At 38.9% G+C, this 16092-nt stretch overlaps 1 protein-coding gene across 2 annotated transcripts; it reads right to left on the minus strand.

The window, feature by feature from the left end:
• Nucleotides 1-1801: 1801 nt before the first annotated feature.
• Nucleotides 1802-15849, minus strand: LOC108672231 (reticulon-4-interacting protein 1 homolog, mitochondrial). Of its 2 annotated transcripts, XM_018159872.2 has the most exons (12): nucleotides 15729-15849; nucleotides 12652-12771; nucleotides 12203-12329; nucleotides 11582-11727; nucleotides 10533-10688; nucleotides 10112-10210; nucleotides 9353-9546; nucleotides 8935-9123; nucleotides 8443-8620; nucleotides 5289-5485; nucleotides 4528-4565; nucleotides 1802-4157 (listed from the first exon to the last, which is right to left on the minus strand). In XM_018159872.2, the coding sequence occupies exons 1-12, from the start codon at nucleotides 15774-15776 to the stop codon at nucleotides 4144-4146; spliced, it is 1506 nt and encodes a 501-aa protein (XP_018015361.1). In that variant the 5' UTR covers nucleotides 15777-15849; the 3' UTR covers nucleotides 1802-4143. The 2 variants fall into 2 exon arrangements, with proteins under 2 accessions (XP_018015361.1, XP_018015362.1); XM_018159873.2 differs by lacking the exon at nucleotides 4528-4565.
• Between the last annotated feature and the right edge of the window lie 243 nt (nucleotides 15850-16092).

Consider the following 16092-nt stretch of genomic DNA (forward strand, 5'->3'; position numbering starts at 1 on the left):
AAAAATGCACTACTGTGCTCGCCATGTCCGTCTGTCTGTCTGTCCGTCCGAGACCTCAAGTTTTCGTCGACTAGAAAATGCGCTCTCTGTCACTCACTGCTGTGAGTACTGAGTTATATTTTTTAAATAAAAGACTGTTCCATCATCATAAAGAAAAAGTTTTCGGTCTTAGTTGGAGAAAAGCGCTTTGGATCTCATTTAAGCAGCACTGAGTAATTCGTTAGCTCGCCATAACACACCGTAAGAAACATAAATGACTATTGAGATTACGGCATACTGGTTAAAAATTGTTATGCTCTACTAGGGAAAATGCGTTTGTTTTGTTCGTTTACGGTTGATCGCACTCGAGCACCCGGAACAGTTAAACATTTATCAATGCCCACAATCTCGCACTGAAAACCGTAACATTTCGTACACCATTGATTGTGGTGGCAGATATATTCTCAAATCAAAAATTATCTATCAGACTATCACTCATGGGTTAATATAACTGGCTAACGAGCCCGAGCTATAGGGAAGAAGCAGGGTTGTCCTGTAATGAGATGAGCAAGAGTATGAACCAACTGAAACTAAGACGCCAGCTAAAGATAACGCGCAAGTGAGACGTCGGTCACTGTACAAGAGGAGGAGGGGGAAAATTCAGTGAATAATCTCACAACTGTTCCCGCTGTAATGACCTGCCTTCTTATATATCTTATCCAATGCACTTACCTGCCTACTTAACCCCACAAGTGATAGGCCTACTCAACTACTTAACCCCTCAATTGACCTGCCTACTTAAACTTATAAGTGATAGGCCTACTCAACTACTTAACCCCTCAACTGAGACCCACCGTCAAGCATCGCAAGCTCTGTGGTTGTGCGTTTGTATGCACTGCTTCTAGGGATGCAAGCTACAGTAAGTCTTCAGACAACGTAAGAGAGAAGCAGTAGAAAAAACAGCAGTAGTCACGAAAGCAATTAATTGTACAAATATATATTTAAGCTCATAGGCATGAAATGTTACATATTCACCTATTTTTAGCGCATTTTCTCATTTATGGAAAAAATGCACTATTGTGCTCGCCATGTCCGTCTGTCTGTCTGTCCGTGACCTCAAGTTTTCGTCGACGAGAAAATGCGCTCTCTGTCACTCACTGCAGTGAGTACTGAGTTATATTTTTTGTTGACTTCATTAGGCGACTGAAACAGAATAGTTACTACTTACTACGATGTTAGGGATTGCGCGAAATTTGTTATTTTAGTTTTGATTCACCACCGATATGACTTCGTCAACGAATATTTCCTTATTTGTCATTGTTGCGTGCTCCACCACAGAGGGCCATGGTTGCATTAGTTCTGATAATATATGTGATTATAATGTGCGTGTAATTTGAGTGGTGCTTGAATAATTGTCTACATGTTCTTTATTCATGTGGGTAGTGTTTGGCACCATATTCAGTGTTTAGCCAATTGGTATTGTCCTAAATTGGGTCTGGCTTTACAATACGGAAAGGCTCCGAATCTCTAATCCGAAAGTAGAAAATGAGGTAAAAAAACGCACGGTTTATTTATATTTTGATGTCTTATATTTATCGGCTATTTGTTATAAGATTCATTATCATTTTATTCATCTTTTATCTGTCACTATACCCACGACAACGATACATAAGCATTGTGACTCAGTCCAGCTAGAGACCAAATTAAATAAGAGCCTCCACACTTCCAAAACAAAGATCTTTCATCTAAAAAGAAATTTCTAACTTAGGAACCTTTAACTCTGGATGACTTATAAAAGCTTTTGGACATGGAAAATGAAAAAAAAATTCTTAAAATAATTTATTTCTCATAATAAATATTTCTCGGTTGCATCCTCGTTCAGCGATACGGTCGGTAAAATTTGGGTTGTACGCGACTGAAAAAAATCGTTATCACAACAGAAAGTGATTGGTAAGACTGAAATGATTGGCAAGGCACGTCACATGCGGGCACACCGAACTGTGCGAATCCTCAACGAACATAACTTCCTTTCAGGTGACAAGATCGAATAAATAATAATCTGAAATGCCTTCATATATGGTCTTATTCATGAGTGGCGCTTATTGGAAATATGTGAAAGTAATCTGCAATATTGCAATACAAGTACTCTTTGTCACCCGAATAAATACATATTATGTACAGGACGATCGAAAAAAAGTCATACCGTAGACACATTTCGTATGACGTTTCGCCTTAGCGAATGGCTTTAAACGTAAGGGCTTCGGAAGGAGCTTAACGCAGCAACACACTACGTTACAAACATAAACTATAATCCAAACATTTAATTCAAGACCATTTAAGATAACCCGATTAGCAGAATGGCAAATTATCCACGTATTCAACAGCAGAAAATGTCAATAAAATCGAACATATTTTCATTACGTACGTCGAAATTATTGTGAACATAAACAAGTTTAAAATACTCATCTAAGTCTCGCTTCTTAACCGAGGAGTAAGAACAACAAAACAATAAGTACATCACTGACTAGTACAAGGCATTGAAAATATGCTTCGTTTCTCCAGTTCATGAGGTTTTCAGAAAGTAATTTGCGCATCATTATACATATTTCACTATACTTTTCGCTATGAAAATAATTCTCGCATCATTATTACATATTTCATCATGACATTTTCTTTGAGACTCAACCCAAGACCAAAGTTGGTCTGGGCGCTTTAGGCCGCAGCCAGTGCAGCAGCTTGTACTGCTCAATTATTGTACTTTATTCATCAACATTAAGGAACATTCGACAGTGATGGGCAACGTACAGGTTGATATAAGCTTGATGGGCACATTGATATAAGGGATATAAGGATAATCTCTCTACTGCATATCGTCGGGTTAAACTTCATTCAATATCTGGTAACCTATTCTCAACATGAAGCACGAGAGCGATGCATGGCATGAACATTGAACAGTAAAACTCGGTCTAATAAAACAACTACACACGAGATTACGTAAGCTACTTATTTGCAAATATTTCGTTCGCTCCAGTTCATTCGAATTTTTCCACCTAATAATTTTCATTCTAAAATCAGCTTCAATGATCTAAAATGTTGTAATATTATTGTCTACTTCATACAAAATAATTTGAGTTTTTATGTTTACACAGAAAACTCTAGATCCCAGAGGGAAGTGATCTGAAACATTATTGCAATGCAGGACATATTTCTATTGGATATATTCAGTCTGATAAGTTGTATACTCCCTTCATTTACTCACTATTCAAGTTAACAATAGAAAAACGCACTTATTGCCTTATGCGAGACCCATGACGAAATAGAACTGAAGTCCACTTGAAATGTTTGAATTTAGCAATTTCTCTCTACAAAATTCGCGGCAAGCATAAACAAAGCACAATTATTACCCTGATTTGATGCCTAAAACTCAACTGGTCACGATAATGCAGGTAAACCTTCAACCAAAATAATGGCATTAACATAAATCCTAGGATATCGTCTGGCACAAACATTGTTAGGATATCGTCTGGTAACATCACATTCTGAAATAATGCATCAACAAAAAATGGATTAGTTTTGCAATTAATATACACGCACTAGAATTATCTAATACAGTAACACATTTTTTCTCGTTTCTAGTGTACACAATCGAATGGCAGTTGAAACTTTACAGCTTCTCCACAACAAACCCAAGTATGCGCTGGTCTCGCAACATGAGTATTCCTGAAGAATGAACAAACTTGCTCATCAACAACAAATAAATCAACAATAATACAGTCTGTTGGTGTGTAGAGGAAATAACAATTAAAATCAGCAAACTTCCAGTTTCAAATTCGTAAAACTCCTATAAATTTTAACACGATCCAGTATATTGGAAATAAGTAAAAATAAAATTCACTGTCATGCGATATAGAATCTTGCACCGCTCGATTATTCTGCCTTCAGGCACTGATACGAACATGAAAGGTAAAAACACGTTTTCAAACATGCATTCTCAGTTCTCCCAATAATTTGAGCAGGTAGCAGCAGAAGTTTAATAGTGACCAAAACAATGGAATCCATGGAGGTGATGTTGGTCGAGGTGATGGTGGTGAGGCTGCAAGGTCGGAGTAAAGCGAGCAGCTGATTTGGCACGTCAAGCAGTTCAGGTTAATTGGTAACGAGATGTCAGCGGTCTTGCCCTGGAAAAAGGAACATCGAAAAATATTTTATGGATACTATGTATTTGAATGATGAATGAATTACAACTTTTTTTATCTACCAACACTGTAATATCCTCCTACAAAAATCGTCCCATATTCATGTAAGTCCGATGAAAATTAAGAAGTTTATTTCAAACAATGGTTGCTCGACAGCGGTGTAGAGCCATTCTAGCTGACACTCAAGTTTAGATCAGCTAATGTTATATAAACATCAGGTCATGTCTTCAAATTATCAAAAGAAGAAGAAAAAAGAATTTAAATCCAAACGAATGTAATATTATTATTTTTGATATAACGAATGTTAATATAAAAAGCGAAGGAACACACCAGTTAGTCACTAAAAACTCACACAAAGCCATTTGAAGAGCGCGTGAAGGGGTAGAGGCACTGAGGGACAATACAAAATTTTAATGTCATGGATAAAGTTTCAGAAGATCTCGACATAGTGTTTGGCTCACATCAGCCTGCACTTTAAATATTTAGTTTAAGAGCTAATCAATTACATGCGTGTTATTGTTTAACAAAAGAAACAGGTAGAACACAATAAAGAATTCTATATATTATTATTATTTCATTAATATATTCATATTACTAATATATTTTTCAACATAGAAAATTTTCACTAAAACCCTAAAAGTTACTTTTTGAGATGGACAGATGAAACTATAATTAATTTCACCCAAGAAAATAGATGAAATAAAGATTCATTTCAAAATGCTCCAGGTCAAATGCTTCGTTGTGAGCTTATCAATTCGTGAACGAATTTAGCGACATGATATAATCGTCAGCTACAGTAATAGAATACAGCCACTCACAATACATAAATGAATAACTATAGATGAAAAATGCTGATGCACGAGGCAGGGTGCAATATCAATTCCAATCAGGAAATCGGGGAAATCTCAACTCACCTGATAACCGAAGGCGTTAATAAATTTTTATGTAACCTGAACCTCACGACGGTCCTGCCACCAACTTTTGGCTGACCTGAACCTCTCGACGGTCGTGCCAGGAACTTTTTGGCTGACCTGAACCTCCCGACGGTCGTGCCAGGAACTTTTTGGCTGACCTGAACCTCCCGACGGTCCTGCCAGGAACTTTTTGGCTGACCTGAACCTCACGACGGTCCTGCCGACTTGCTGCGTCGAGTCGACATGCGCGAAGGCGAGCTCAGCGTCCTGGCAGTTGAATGCTTTGTCGACGACGGCGCGCAGTTTGCCCTCCTCCACCAATGGGGAAATCTGCCGCAGGATTAGCCCGCTCTCCGTTGGCACGGAGCCGTACCAGGAGCCTTCCAACCAGCGGGACTGCAAAGCAACAGAGAATAAGCCAAGCTGTTACCGCAGGAATTCATAACATTTTTTGAACAATTAGGGTAAAAACGTTTTTCCCTTCAAACTTCTTCATAACTCATTCTTAACAACCAATAAACTGTTAGTAAAATATGGAAAAAATACTACAACGATGATAAAATTCAGGTAGCAATTTGGAAAACATTAATTCTAGCGTTGTCTAGACCAGTGGTTCCCAAACTTTTTCAGGCTGGCGCCCCCTTTGGCTCCCTAGTGAACTTCTAGCGCCCCCCCACAGACACATATTAAAAATACGCCACTTTCTTGAAATTTAGTACGCTGCAATTTTAATAGATAAATGTTAAACACAAATGTGTATTTCATAAATAGAACCCCATTTAGTGAACCAATATGTTTTTCAGCTGTTTTAACTGTTTCAGCACTAGAAACCTAGGACGTCTCGGGCGAATTCACGGCCGGACGCGTGGCCGGTCGCACGACCAATCTCCAAATTCAATTATCAAGTAATATCTCCCAAACTAATGAACGCAGCACAAGGAAACTTGAAACATATATTCATCAGAACCTAACGTTGATTTTGAGCTCGTAAAAATTTTTAAATTTCGCCTTCATTCGTGAGTTATATTGCGATAAAGGCCGAAACTCGCAGTGATCAAAGAATTTCTTCTAAACTACTGAACATATTTGAACGAAATTTTGAATTTTATTCGAGATCAAGGATGATCTCGAATTCAAGGATGATCTCAATGATGATTCCTAACTACTAGGCGTTGATTTTTATGACTTTTAAAAATTTTTTATTTTACCTTCGTTTGCGAGTTTTTTTTTTCATTTCACAGTCATTCTTGATTTCACACTTCCTTATATTCGGCCCGTATCGCTGGATAATTTGTCGCTTAAATTCGCGGCGATCAAGAAATATCTTCTAAACTGCAGAACAGATTTCAACGAAACTTTGTATATAAATACCTAACCTTTCAACGGTGATGTTTAGCTCGCGACAATTTTTTTATTTTGCTTTCGTTCGCGAGTTATACAGATATAGGAGGAACAACCGGCTTTTCTACCGGCCGGTTTAACCAAGAGCCGTTTACGTATATCTGTATACGTATAGTCGTATAACTCGCAAACGAAGGCAAAACGAAAAAATTGTAGCGAGCTAAACATCACCGTTGTTAAGGTTAGGTATTTAAATACCAAGTTTCGTTCAAATCCATTCAGTAGTTTTGGAAGGAATTTCTTGATTACCGCGAATTTAAGCACGTATTGCTGTTTAAATCACGAATGAAACTCGCGAACGAAGGCACAATCGAAAAAATTTTCAGGAGCTAAACATCACCGTTCGGTAGTTAGGACTGTAAATTCAAAATTTCGTTCGAATCTGTTCAGTAGTTTGGAAAGAATTCCTTGATCAATGTGAATTTCGGCCCGTATCGCCATATAACTCTGGCAAAAACAATTGAAGGCAAAATTCAAAAAATTTTCACGAGCTTTAAATTACCGTAAGGTCCTAATGAATGCGTGTACCGAGTTTCATCGAGTTAAGTTCATTAGTTTGAGAGATATTCCTTGATCACTGAATTTGGAAATTGGCCGTGAGACCGGCCGCGAGTCCGGCCGTTAATTGGTCGGAGAAGTAAACCCAGGAGAGGTTAAAAAAATATAACTCAGTACTCACTGCAGTGAGTGACAGAGAGCGCATTTTCTCGTTGACGAAAACGTGAAGTCACGGACGGACAGACAGGCGGACAGACGGACGGACATCGCGAGCACAATAGTGCATTTTTTCCATAAATGAGAAAATGAGCTAAAAACAGATCTGGGTGAAAAAACCATCGCTGGGAGTCATGTGCTGCACGTGTTGTGTACAAATCGTCAAACAAACGTTCGAACTCTTGACTTCGACTTCGGACTGCCGCCCCCTCTATCGCCCCCCTATCGCCCTCTTCTTCTTTACCGCCCCCCCAAAATCTTTCCATCGCCCCTAGGGGGGCGATGGAAAGATTCGCCCACTTTGGGAACCACTGGTCTAGACACTGTCTATGCGTTGAATCTAACGCAATGGTTTCCAAAGTGGGCAATATCGCCCCCCTGTGGGCGGTGGAAGGATCTGGGGGGAGGCGGTGAGAAAGAAAATGGCAGTAGGGGGAGGCAGTCAGCGAAGTCGAAGTCAGAAGTTCGTACGTTTGTTTGACGATTTGTACACAACACGTGTAGAACATGACTCCGAATCGAATAAATTTTCACGAGCTAAAAATCACCGTTTGGTAGTTGGGAATTTATATTCAAAATTTCGTTCGAATCTGTCCAGTAGTTTGAAATAAATTCTTTGATCACTGTGATTTTCGTCCCATATCGCCATATAACTCCCGAATGAAGGTGAAATTTAAAATTTTTTCACGAGCTAAACATCACCGTTAGGTCCTAATGAATATATATGTTCCAAGTTTTATCGAGCTGCGTTCATTAGTTTGGGAGATATTACTTGTTCACTGAATTTGGAGATTGGCCGTGAAACCGGCTGCGAGACCAGCCACGAATCCGGCCGTAAATTTGTCCGAGCCGTCTTGAATTTCTAGTGCTGAAACAGTTAAAACTGTAAAAAAATATATTGGTTCACTAAATGAGGCTTTATTAGTGAAATACACATTTGTGTTTAATCTTTCTCTTTTAAAATTGTAGCGTACTTATCATCAAGAAAGGGGCGTTTGTTTTGTATGTGTCTGTCGGGAGGAGGGCGCTAGAGATTCGCTGGGGAGCGAAAGGGGTCGCCAGGCTGAAAAAGTTTGGGAACCACTGCTCTAACGTATAAAAAGCGGCAGACTATAACCTGCGAACCAACAAAAATTGTTTATAAGCGCAATCATTGCGTCTGAAAACAATACGAAGGTAAGCTTGTTCACAATAAAGGGCGTTTCCTACGTCCACATGATCAACACGTCATTGCTTACTTTACAGACGAGGAAACGCAGCCTGGAGTAGAGGGAGTAGAAGGCCCCCAGCACGACCCCCAGATCGTCAGCAGGCAGAGGGGGCAGAGCTATGCTCACAACTCTGCCGTCAGGATGGCAGTATTTCTTGGAAGCTTCGTGCAGGCCTGGGCCAGCAGGGTTAATGATGAAGTCGAACCTGACATCAAGGATCGGTTTCAACCCATGATGAAGTATTAACGTCCTGACTTTACTGAAGGTAAATAAATGAAACTAAAATATACCAGCCCACCAGACGTTAAACGTTGTAATAACGTTGATTAAACGTCGTTTCAAATAAAACCGAATGGCAATCGAAGTTGTCACTAACTTGGAGGGCGATAATTAAAATCAGTGGATAAGATGATTTTTAACAGTGCGGCGTAAGTCAAATTAATTATTTATCCAATTCATTCAAACAGTAAAGCACAAATAAATACGAGGTGCAACATAAGGGTCATAAGCACCACTCACTTATCCCTGAGCTCGAGCTCCTTGTCTAGCGGCGCCACGTCACAAGCTATGACGTCATGCGCCCCAAGCATGGTCGCCAGCTCGGCGTGGTGAGACGAGGTGACGGTGGTGGTGACATGGCCGCCCCACGCGCATATCAGCTGCACCAGCACCAAGCCCACGCCACTCACGCCCCCGTACACAAGGAACCTGCGTCACGAGCATAAGGGCCCTTACCATGGAGTGCGGATTACTGCTGCTGACAATTCGGATTTGAAAATTTTCCTGCTATTATTGGCATTATAAAGTAGAATTTTCTGCTTTCATCACTGACTGCGTGTCATCCTTAGAACACAAATGATACACCTCCTTGATGTTGATTACCCATGCAAACGTCTTCCACGTATTAGTCAAGTAACATTCTCGTCCCTTCGCGCACCTCTTGCCTTGTGCCTGCTGGCGCTGCGGGAGCTGACACTGCTGCAGGGCTCCCCAGGCTCTGACGAGGCTGAGAGGCAAGGCAGCGGCCGCCTCCATCGTCAGCTGCTGCGGTTTGTGGCAGGCGAGTGATGACGTCACGACCAGGTACTCGCTGAGCGTTCCTTGGTGGTGCAGGGGCACGACCAGCCACACCTGCGGAGGGAGGGGGGTAATGAGTGGGGAATGTGGGTGACCTGAGGGTAATAACGGGCTTGTGTGTCTCCTGAACAGAGTACAATAAGCGTAGTAAGGTACAATATACATTGTAGGGTACAATGTACACATTAAGCGTAGTAAGGTACAATATACATTGTAGGGTACAATGTACACGTCTGGTAGGATACAATATATACGTGTGGTAAGACACCATACACCTACAGTATATTAGTGTAAGGGTCTTATGCGTATTGTATATACCGGTATCGTCAATTGGGGTGACCGGCCACCGGGGGTGACTTCGGCCACACCTGCAACAGAAACAAATGACAGCAAAACAAAATAATAAACATCGACCAATGTGACGGGTGACTTTGGCCATCGGGGTGACTTTGGCCAACGTTTATTATTTTGTTTTGCAGCCATTTGTTTCGGTTGTAGTGGTGGCCGAAGTCACACCAGTTGACAGTACTTAGTTCCTGAACACGGCACACAACATGGAGCAGCAGCACTTAGCACAAGAGGCAGCACATCAAACAGGCAACACACATCACACACGCACCTCATCACCAACACTGAAGTCGTCCACATCTGCTCCAATGGCGACCACGACACCTGAGCAGTCGCGGCCGAGCACCACAGGGAAGTCGCCGCTCCAGTTCTGCAACGACATCCGTGTTGTGACTTGTGACGAAACCAAATAGCATAAACAAACTTGTAAATTACGCACATAAAACACAGCATTGTACTTTAAGTGTGAGGAGAAACATTCCGCCATGTCATGCATTCATTGAGGATAGTGAAGACATGCATGAATAGAACAGGACTGAACATGAATACATTGCGAGTCTCTGGTATTGTTTGCTCTCATTATTACATATATCAAGACGTACTCAATACAAAGTACAGCCAACCAGGATGTCCCCTCACAGTATTTTACTCAAAGCAACATACAGTCATACAGTGCTAGGATGACCCCTTACAGGATTGTACTTGTTTAAATGCCTCCTGGTGCCACGTCCGTACCCCTGGGCCACCTGGATGTCCAGGTGATCAAGACCAGCTGCCTTCACCTGCACCAGCAGCTGGTCACGGGCTGTCAACTGTGGAGCTGGAACGTCTTCCACTACCGTGATGGCCTGCGGTCATCATAGTTCCTAAGTGACATCGTGCACCAACATAAACGGTGCTTCAAATACTGTGATGGCATGTGGTGATCATAGCTATGGAAATTGTGTACAAACATAAACGATAACTTGGCCAATTAAGAATGAGAACATGTGTCACAATTGCAGCTTATAAGTTATAAAAATTAAATGAAAAAGTTAGATATGTATTGAATATTGTAAATAACAATGTCTTCAATACAGGGATTCAGAAAAAGTTCTAATGAAGAAAAAACCACTACTGAAAATCATTTTACAAGAGAAAAATAAATTAAAATGCTACAAAGACAGACGATTTCCTCCCAGTATCATAACATTGCCAGTGATAATCACCATTGTATACAAATGCAGACAAAATAACCTTCAGCAAGATTGTTAAGATATCACATTTAAAATTGATATGACCAGTGGACATCACAAATAAGCATAACAGCAGCAAAAAATAATTTACCCGAGCTGAATTTTCCTGGTCGAATATTTGCCACAAACTTTTACATTAAAAAGTATATGCTTTGACAACAGCCAAGCATAGACAATACAATAATAATTCAACAGAACCAAGCCTTTAATGTTGCCTTCAATAGTTGCAATTATTTGATTACACAAGTCCCATTCTGATATTTTGGGGAGCATCAAACAACATGGCCCATTTAATGGCATTTCAGATTATTCTGCTTTTTATCCTTTAGTCATTTCATGTTTGACAGTCGAGTTTGTTCTATGAATCTTGAATCAATCCTGTCAACTTTTCCTACTCAGTGGTTGTTGCAGATTTATTTTATCAATGAAGTCCAGAAGAGTCCTTTTGATGGCATATGAGACATGACATATTAGTGAATATAGCAATGAGTTGCATGGATCAGGACCTCAAGTCCACCATAGCTGTTGACGACCACGGCTCGCATGCGCTGGGGAGCAGCGACGCTGTTATGCACGTGTAGCCCCACCACGAGACCCATAAAGCCCCCCACCAGAAAGCAGGCGGCACACAGGTACACATGAGTTCTGGTAACTGAATAGAGATGCATATTTAAATTCTTGTACATCTAGCCTTGGCCTAATATCTACAGCTACAAATTGAATGGTTGTTATCTGGTCTTCAGTCTCAGCTAAAATATCACAGCAGTATGGAAAATGAATGGTTGTTAGCATGGAAAAAGTTGTGAGAATTCGTTCCAAAAGGAGTTGCAGCAATATATGTATAGAAACTTTAAGAAAAAAATTAGTGTTAACAAACAGAAATAAGAATAGACACAAGTTTTTTGAAAATATGAATAACAAATACTTATTTAAAAGTTATGATCAGTGCTTAAAATAAAGAATTAATTTTAACATCAACAACTATATCTCAGTGGCTCTACAAAATCCTGTAAAAACAGCACTACCGTATCAGAAATATACTTAGATGTGCATCCATGTAGGCATAGATGAGTTTGGTGGTGAATTTAAACCCTTTCTTGCAAGGAGGGGAAAACTTGACCACTTACCCTCATGAACAAAGAAAACAAGGCAGCGATCATAAACTTCTCGAGGTCTGAAGTTGCGTAGAGCGGCGCGGGAGCTGGCCAGGGCATTTGTGAGTCGATCGTATGGGCTAGATGATGTCAAGCGATCCTGTTGTCATGCAAACCAAAATAATTTACCATTTCTGAGAAAAAATGGGGACAATTAACACCAACAACATTAATTGCATATTGAATTAACAATCACTATGTTCATTTCAAGGAGCAACTGCCAGCAATAAATGGATTGCTCATTACTTGTAACAAAATTTAGATGAAGGTCTCTTCAACTGAGCTGTTGAAAACATTTTGATCTCATCATAAAATGCATACATGTCATGAGATAAATCAACAAAGGTGATAGCGTAGCCTGCGTAGGTAGTGCAAATCTAAACTGAATACTTTTTTTTGTAACTAGATCATGGCATAATTACATGCAAAGATGTGTAAGTTGAGCCTAATGAGTCCCAGCTTTGGTTGAGAGAAGCCCTAGCTGCCTCACGGATTGATGCTAGTCGTGCAGCAGCTGCCGCTGAAGATGAACTGCCAAGTACCTGGAGATTAAAAAAGGTTTTGCACTAAAACTTTTGCTAAATGAATAGCTGATTACAAATTGATTATTTTTTTGTCTATTACTCAGAATTACACTATTCTTCCTTCTTGGATGAGGCAAAATGTACCAGCTATTTGCAGAAGTGGTAAGACTCCTGGAAAAAGAGTACTTTTAAGATCAGTTAGGAGTATTTGGCTCATATTTTAATGAAAAATACCTTAATATTCATGCATTTTTAGTAGGTATTTCTGAGCACCATAAACCTTCAGACTGGTTGGATTGGCTCCTATGGCATTGTTTCACTTCAATTTATAAAATAGGAGTACAGCATCAGGCTTTATTCCATAAAATTCCAAAGTTGATGATATGTCACTTTGGACCAAACTGCAAAATCAGGCAAAAGCCATACATAAAAGAGAAGTGAATAAAATGTCCATAAATGCAGTTAATTTTACCTATTAGGTATGTGCAAATGACACTTGTGTTTAGAAACAAATAAATGAATATCAAATTATAACTATGTTATCTTTTTCATAGATAATTTTCTTTTGTTTAACTGCTTGGTGGCATTTAGCAAATGTTTTTACAAATTGCTTCAAGAAAAGTGTTTTTTTTTTATCTTGAATATTAAAAAAAACTTCAAACTTCAATAAGAAACTAGTTTTTAATGCATAATCTCCAAATTTTATGGCTCTGTGAGAAGCCACAGGGCAAACTGCAAAATATCTCAGATCTGATGAGCAATGTAAAAGACAATAGTGCCGCTGTATTTTGCACCAGGAATTAGTTTGATCCCTTTAATAAAATAACATGCAATTTTTATAAATATTTTAAACCAAAATGATATTTACTGCAACAAGAATACGTTTTCGTCAATTATTTGACACCAACTTACACGATTTCTAGTCTTTAAAGATTAAACCTGTTTTTTTTTTTCAAGGGAAACAAGGTGGCAATGGCAATGGGCTGCTGCCTGCTTAAAAGGCTAACCCTCCTAGTTATACTTTCTAGACCAACTTCAATTTTGATAGAAATAAAAAACTGTAGGATGTTTTTCTTTGTTCTATATCAATAATACTTATGAAAATGTAAAATTTGTTCCCATCAAGTATCAGGGACTTTTTCATAATTAAAAAAAATTTGTTTGCATAGGTACCTAGGCTATAGCCTATAGCTAAATAGCTATGATGAGTCCATAGTGACAACTGACAAGCCACAGATTTTTTTAGAATCAGTTAATTTTTAATTTTCTCATTTACCAAAAATTTAAACCCATTTCTTATGTATCATAATGCTGGTTTACAACTTTCTATGATTGTTTACTGGTATACTTATAGGACTTAAAAAATTAACTTTAGGAAGAGTCTAAAAAGACTCTCTGCTCTGCCACTATGAATTATACCCTGTTCTCCAGCCTTTCTGTCCTCTCCAACTTTTTCAAATAAAAATAAGAAAAATTATATACCTATTTGTGCAACTTTGCAAGCAACTAGGGTAAACGTGGTATTTTCTGACATTGAGGGAAATTCCGTCACCTCCCTAGTTTTTCCTTTATGTTAAGCTTTGTTTTAGTTCCATGCGTTTGTTGATGGTTGAAATGGTGACGTCATACATTTGCGCGTTGAACTACTGCCAAAACACTAGGTCTTGGCCATCTAGCGGGAAAATATTGAGATCAAAAGAGAGACAATGCACACTACCCAGTGAGATCATCGAAAAATGTGTCAAATTTGACAGTTGACCTTGCTCTACCAAATAGTGAATAACTGTTTGTATAGGAAGAATATTATGGTTTGAGACTTTTAAATACATCTGTGAATATATTAGGAATCCTTTAAGTATACTTGTATTCACTGATTTCAAGTGGTAAATAAATTTATAGATGATTAAGTTGAGAAATGGATTTAGACACATGAAAACTAGTTCCGTCACAACTTGAATTGGACACACACAGATCGTTCCAAGCTATGTATAAAAATTAAAATTTTCTTAATTAAAAGCTTAATAGTTGTTAATTAAAAGCGTAATTAAGTAGTGTTCAATATTCATTAGTGTTCTAATTCAAAGCCGTGTTGTATTGATGTAGGGTAAACGCAGTTTATTCCGACATCGTAGGTAATTCCGTCACCTCTCCAGCTTTTCCTTTATATTAAGCTTTGTTTTAGTTCCATGCGTTCATTGATGGTTGAAATGGTGACGTCATACATTTGCATGCCGAAATACTGCAAAAACACTAGGTCTTGGCCATCTAGTGGGAAAATATTGAGATCCAAAGAGAGAAAATGCATGCCACGTGGTGAGATCATCGAAAAATGTGTCAAATATGACAGTTGACATTGCTCTACCAAATAGTGAATAACTGTTTTTATAGGAAGAATATTATGGTTTGAGACTTTTAAATACGTCTATGAATATATTAGGAATCCCTTAAGTATACTTGTATTCGCTGATTTCAAGTCGTAAATAAATTAATAGATGATTAAGTTGAGACGTTGGATTTAAGTTGCTTGTTGGCAGTCGTCATAAGTTTATTGTGGAAGAGTTTATTAGTTGGCAGTCGTTGAAAAAGATAAATGACCTATTATTTTAGCTCGAAAGTCGTTGTAAAGTAAAAAAAATTGGTCGATAACTTTAGCAAAAGTCGCTGAAATTCCAACGACTATTGCCACTGTATGAAACCTGGTATTAATCCGCCCCAATGATAAATAATTGTTACTTCTGATTTTTGTAAAATTATGTCTTGTATTCCAGCTTCAACTTTGGAGCTGTGAGATTTCAGCAATATCATCATATACCTATATTATATTTAGGCAGTAGGAATTTTGCTATCTTGTAATGAGCTCTCCACTGTGAAAATAAAAAGTCTCGACGAGCTAGGTACCTGCTAAAGGGTAAAGGCTGCTATGACCTACTAAGCTCAAACCAAAAGTTTAAATAAGCAGTAAATTATAATCTCACCTGAAGCGCTTCTAGTCTTTCTTGGGCCAAAAATATCACATGATCCATTTCGTGACGAAAAGACACGCGAGTGACGAGACTGTTGGGACACTCCAGCAGCACACTGCTGTCAGTCACCCGGTCACCGCACACCGTCTCACGGAGTTACGGTGTTTATTTATGGTCCTGCCGGATAACTCATAGATTTTCCGGTTTCCGAAAAATTAAACTCCGAAACTAAAGTGGCCAGTTGTCATTATTTTTTAACAATCACATTTAAGGAAATAATCATGCCTAGGCTGTAGCTTGCTTGCCAGCATGAAAAAAAAACTTATTTTTCTTACGATGAAATTTTGGGCGTTCGAGAACAGATTAATATAATATA

The sequence above is a fragment of the Hyalella azteca genome, unplaced genomic scaffold (genome assembly GCF_000764305.2).
Source record: "Hyalella azteca isolate HAZT.00-mixed unplaced genomic scaffold, Hazt_2.0.2 contig13723, whole genome shotgun sequence".
NCBI lineage: Eukaryota > Metazoa > Arthropoda > Malacostraca > Amphipoda > Hyalellidae > Hyalella > Hyalella azteca.

Excerpts from the sequence above, each read along its gene's own strand:
- LOC108672231 (XM_018159872.2), bottom strand. The coding sequence starts at position 15,776 with ATGGATCATGTGATATTTTTGGCCCAAGAAAGACTAGAAGCGCTTCAG. Across the intron at positions 10,211-10,532 it reads ATTTAAACAAGTACAATCCT|AACTGGAGCGGCGACTTCCC; the intron begins GTAAGGGGTCAT and ends ATGTCGTTGCAG. Across the intron at positions 8,621-8,934 it reads GAGCTCGAGCTCAGGGATAA|GTTCGACTTCATCATTAACC; the intron begins GTGAGTGGTGCT and ends CCTTGATGTCAG.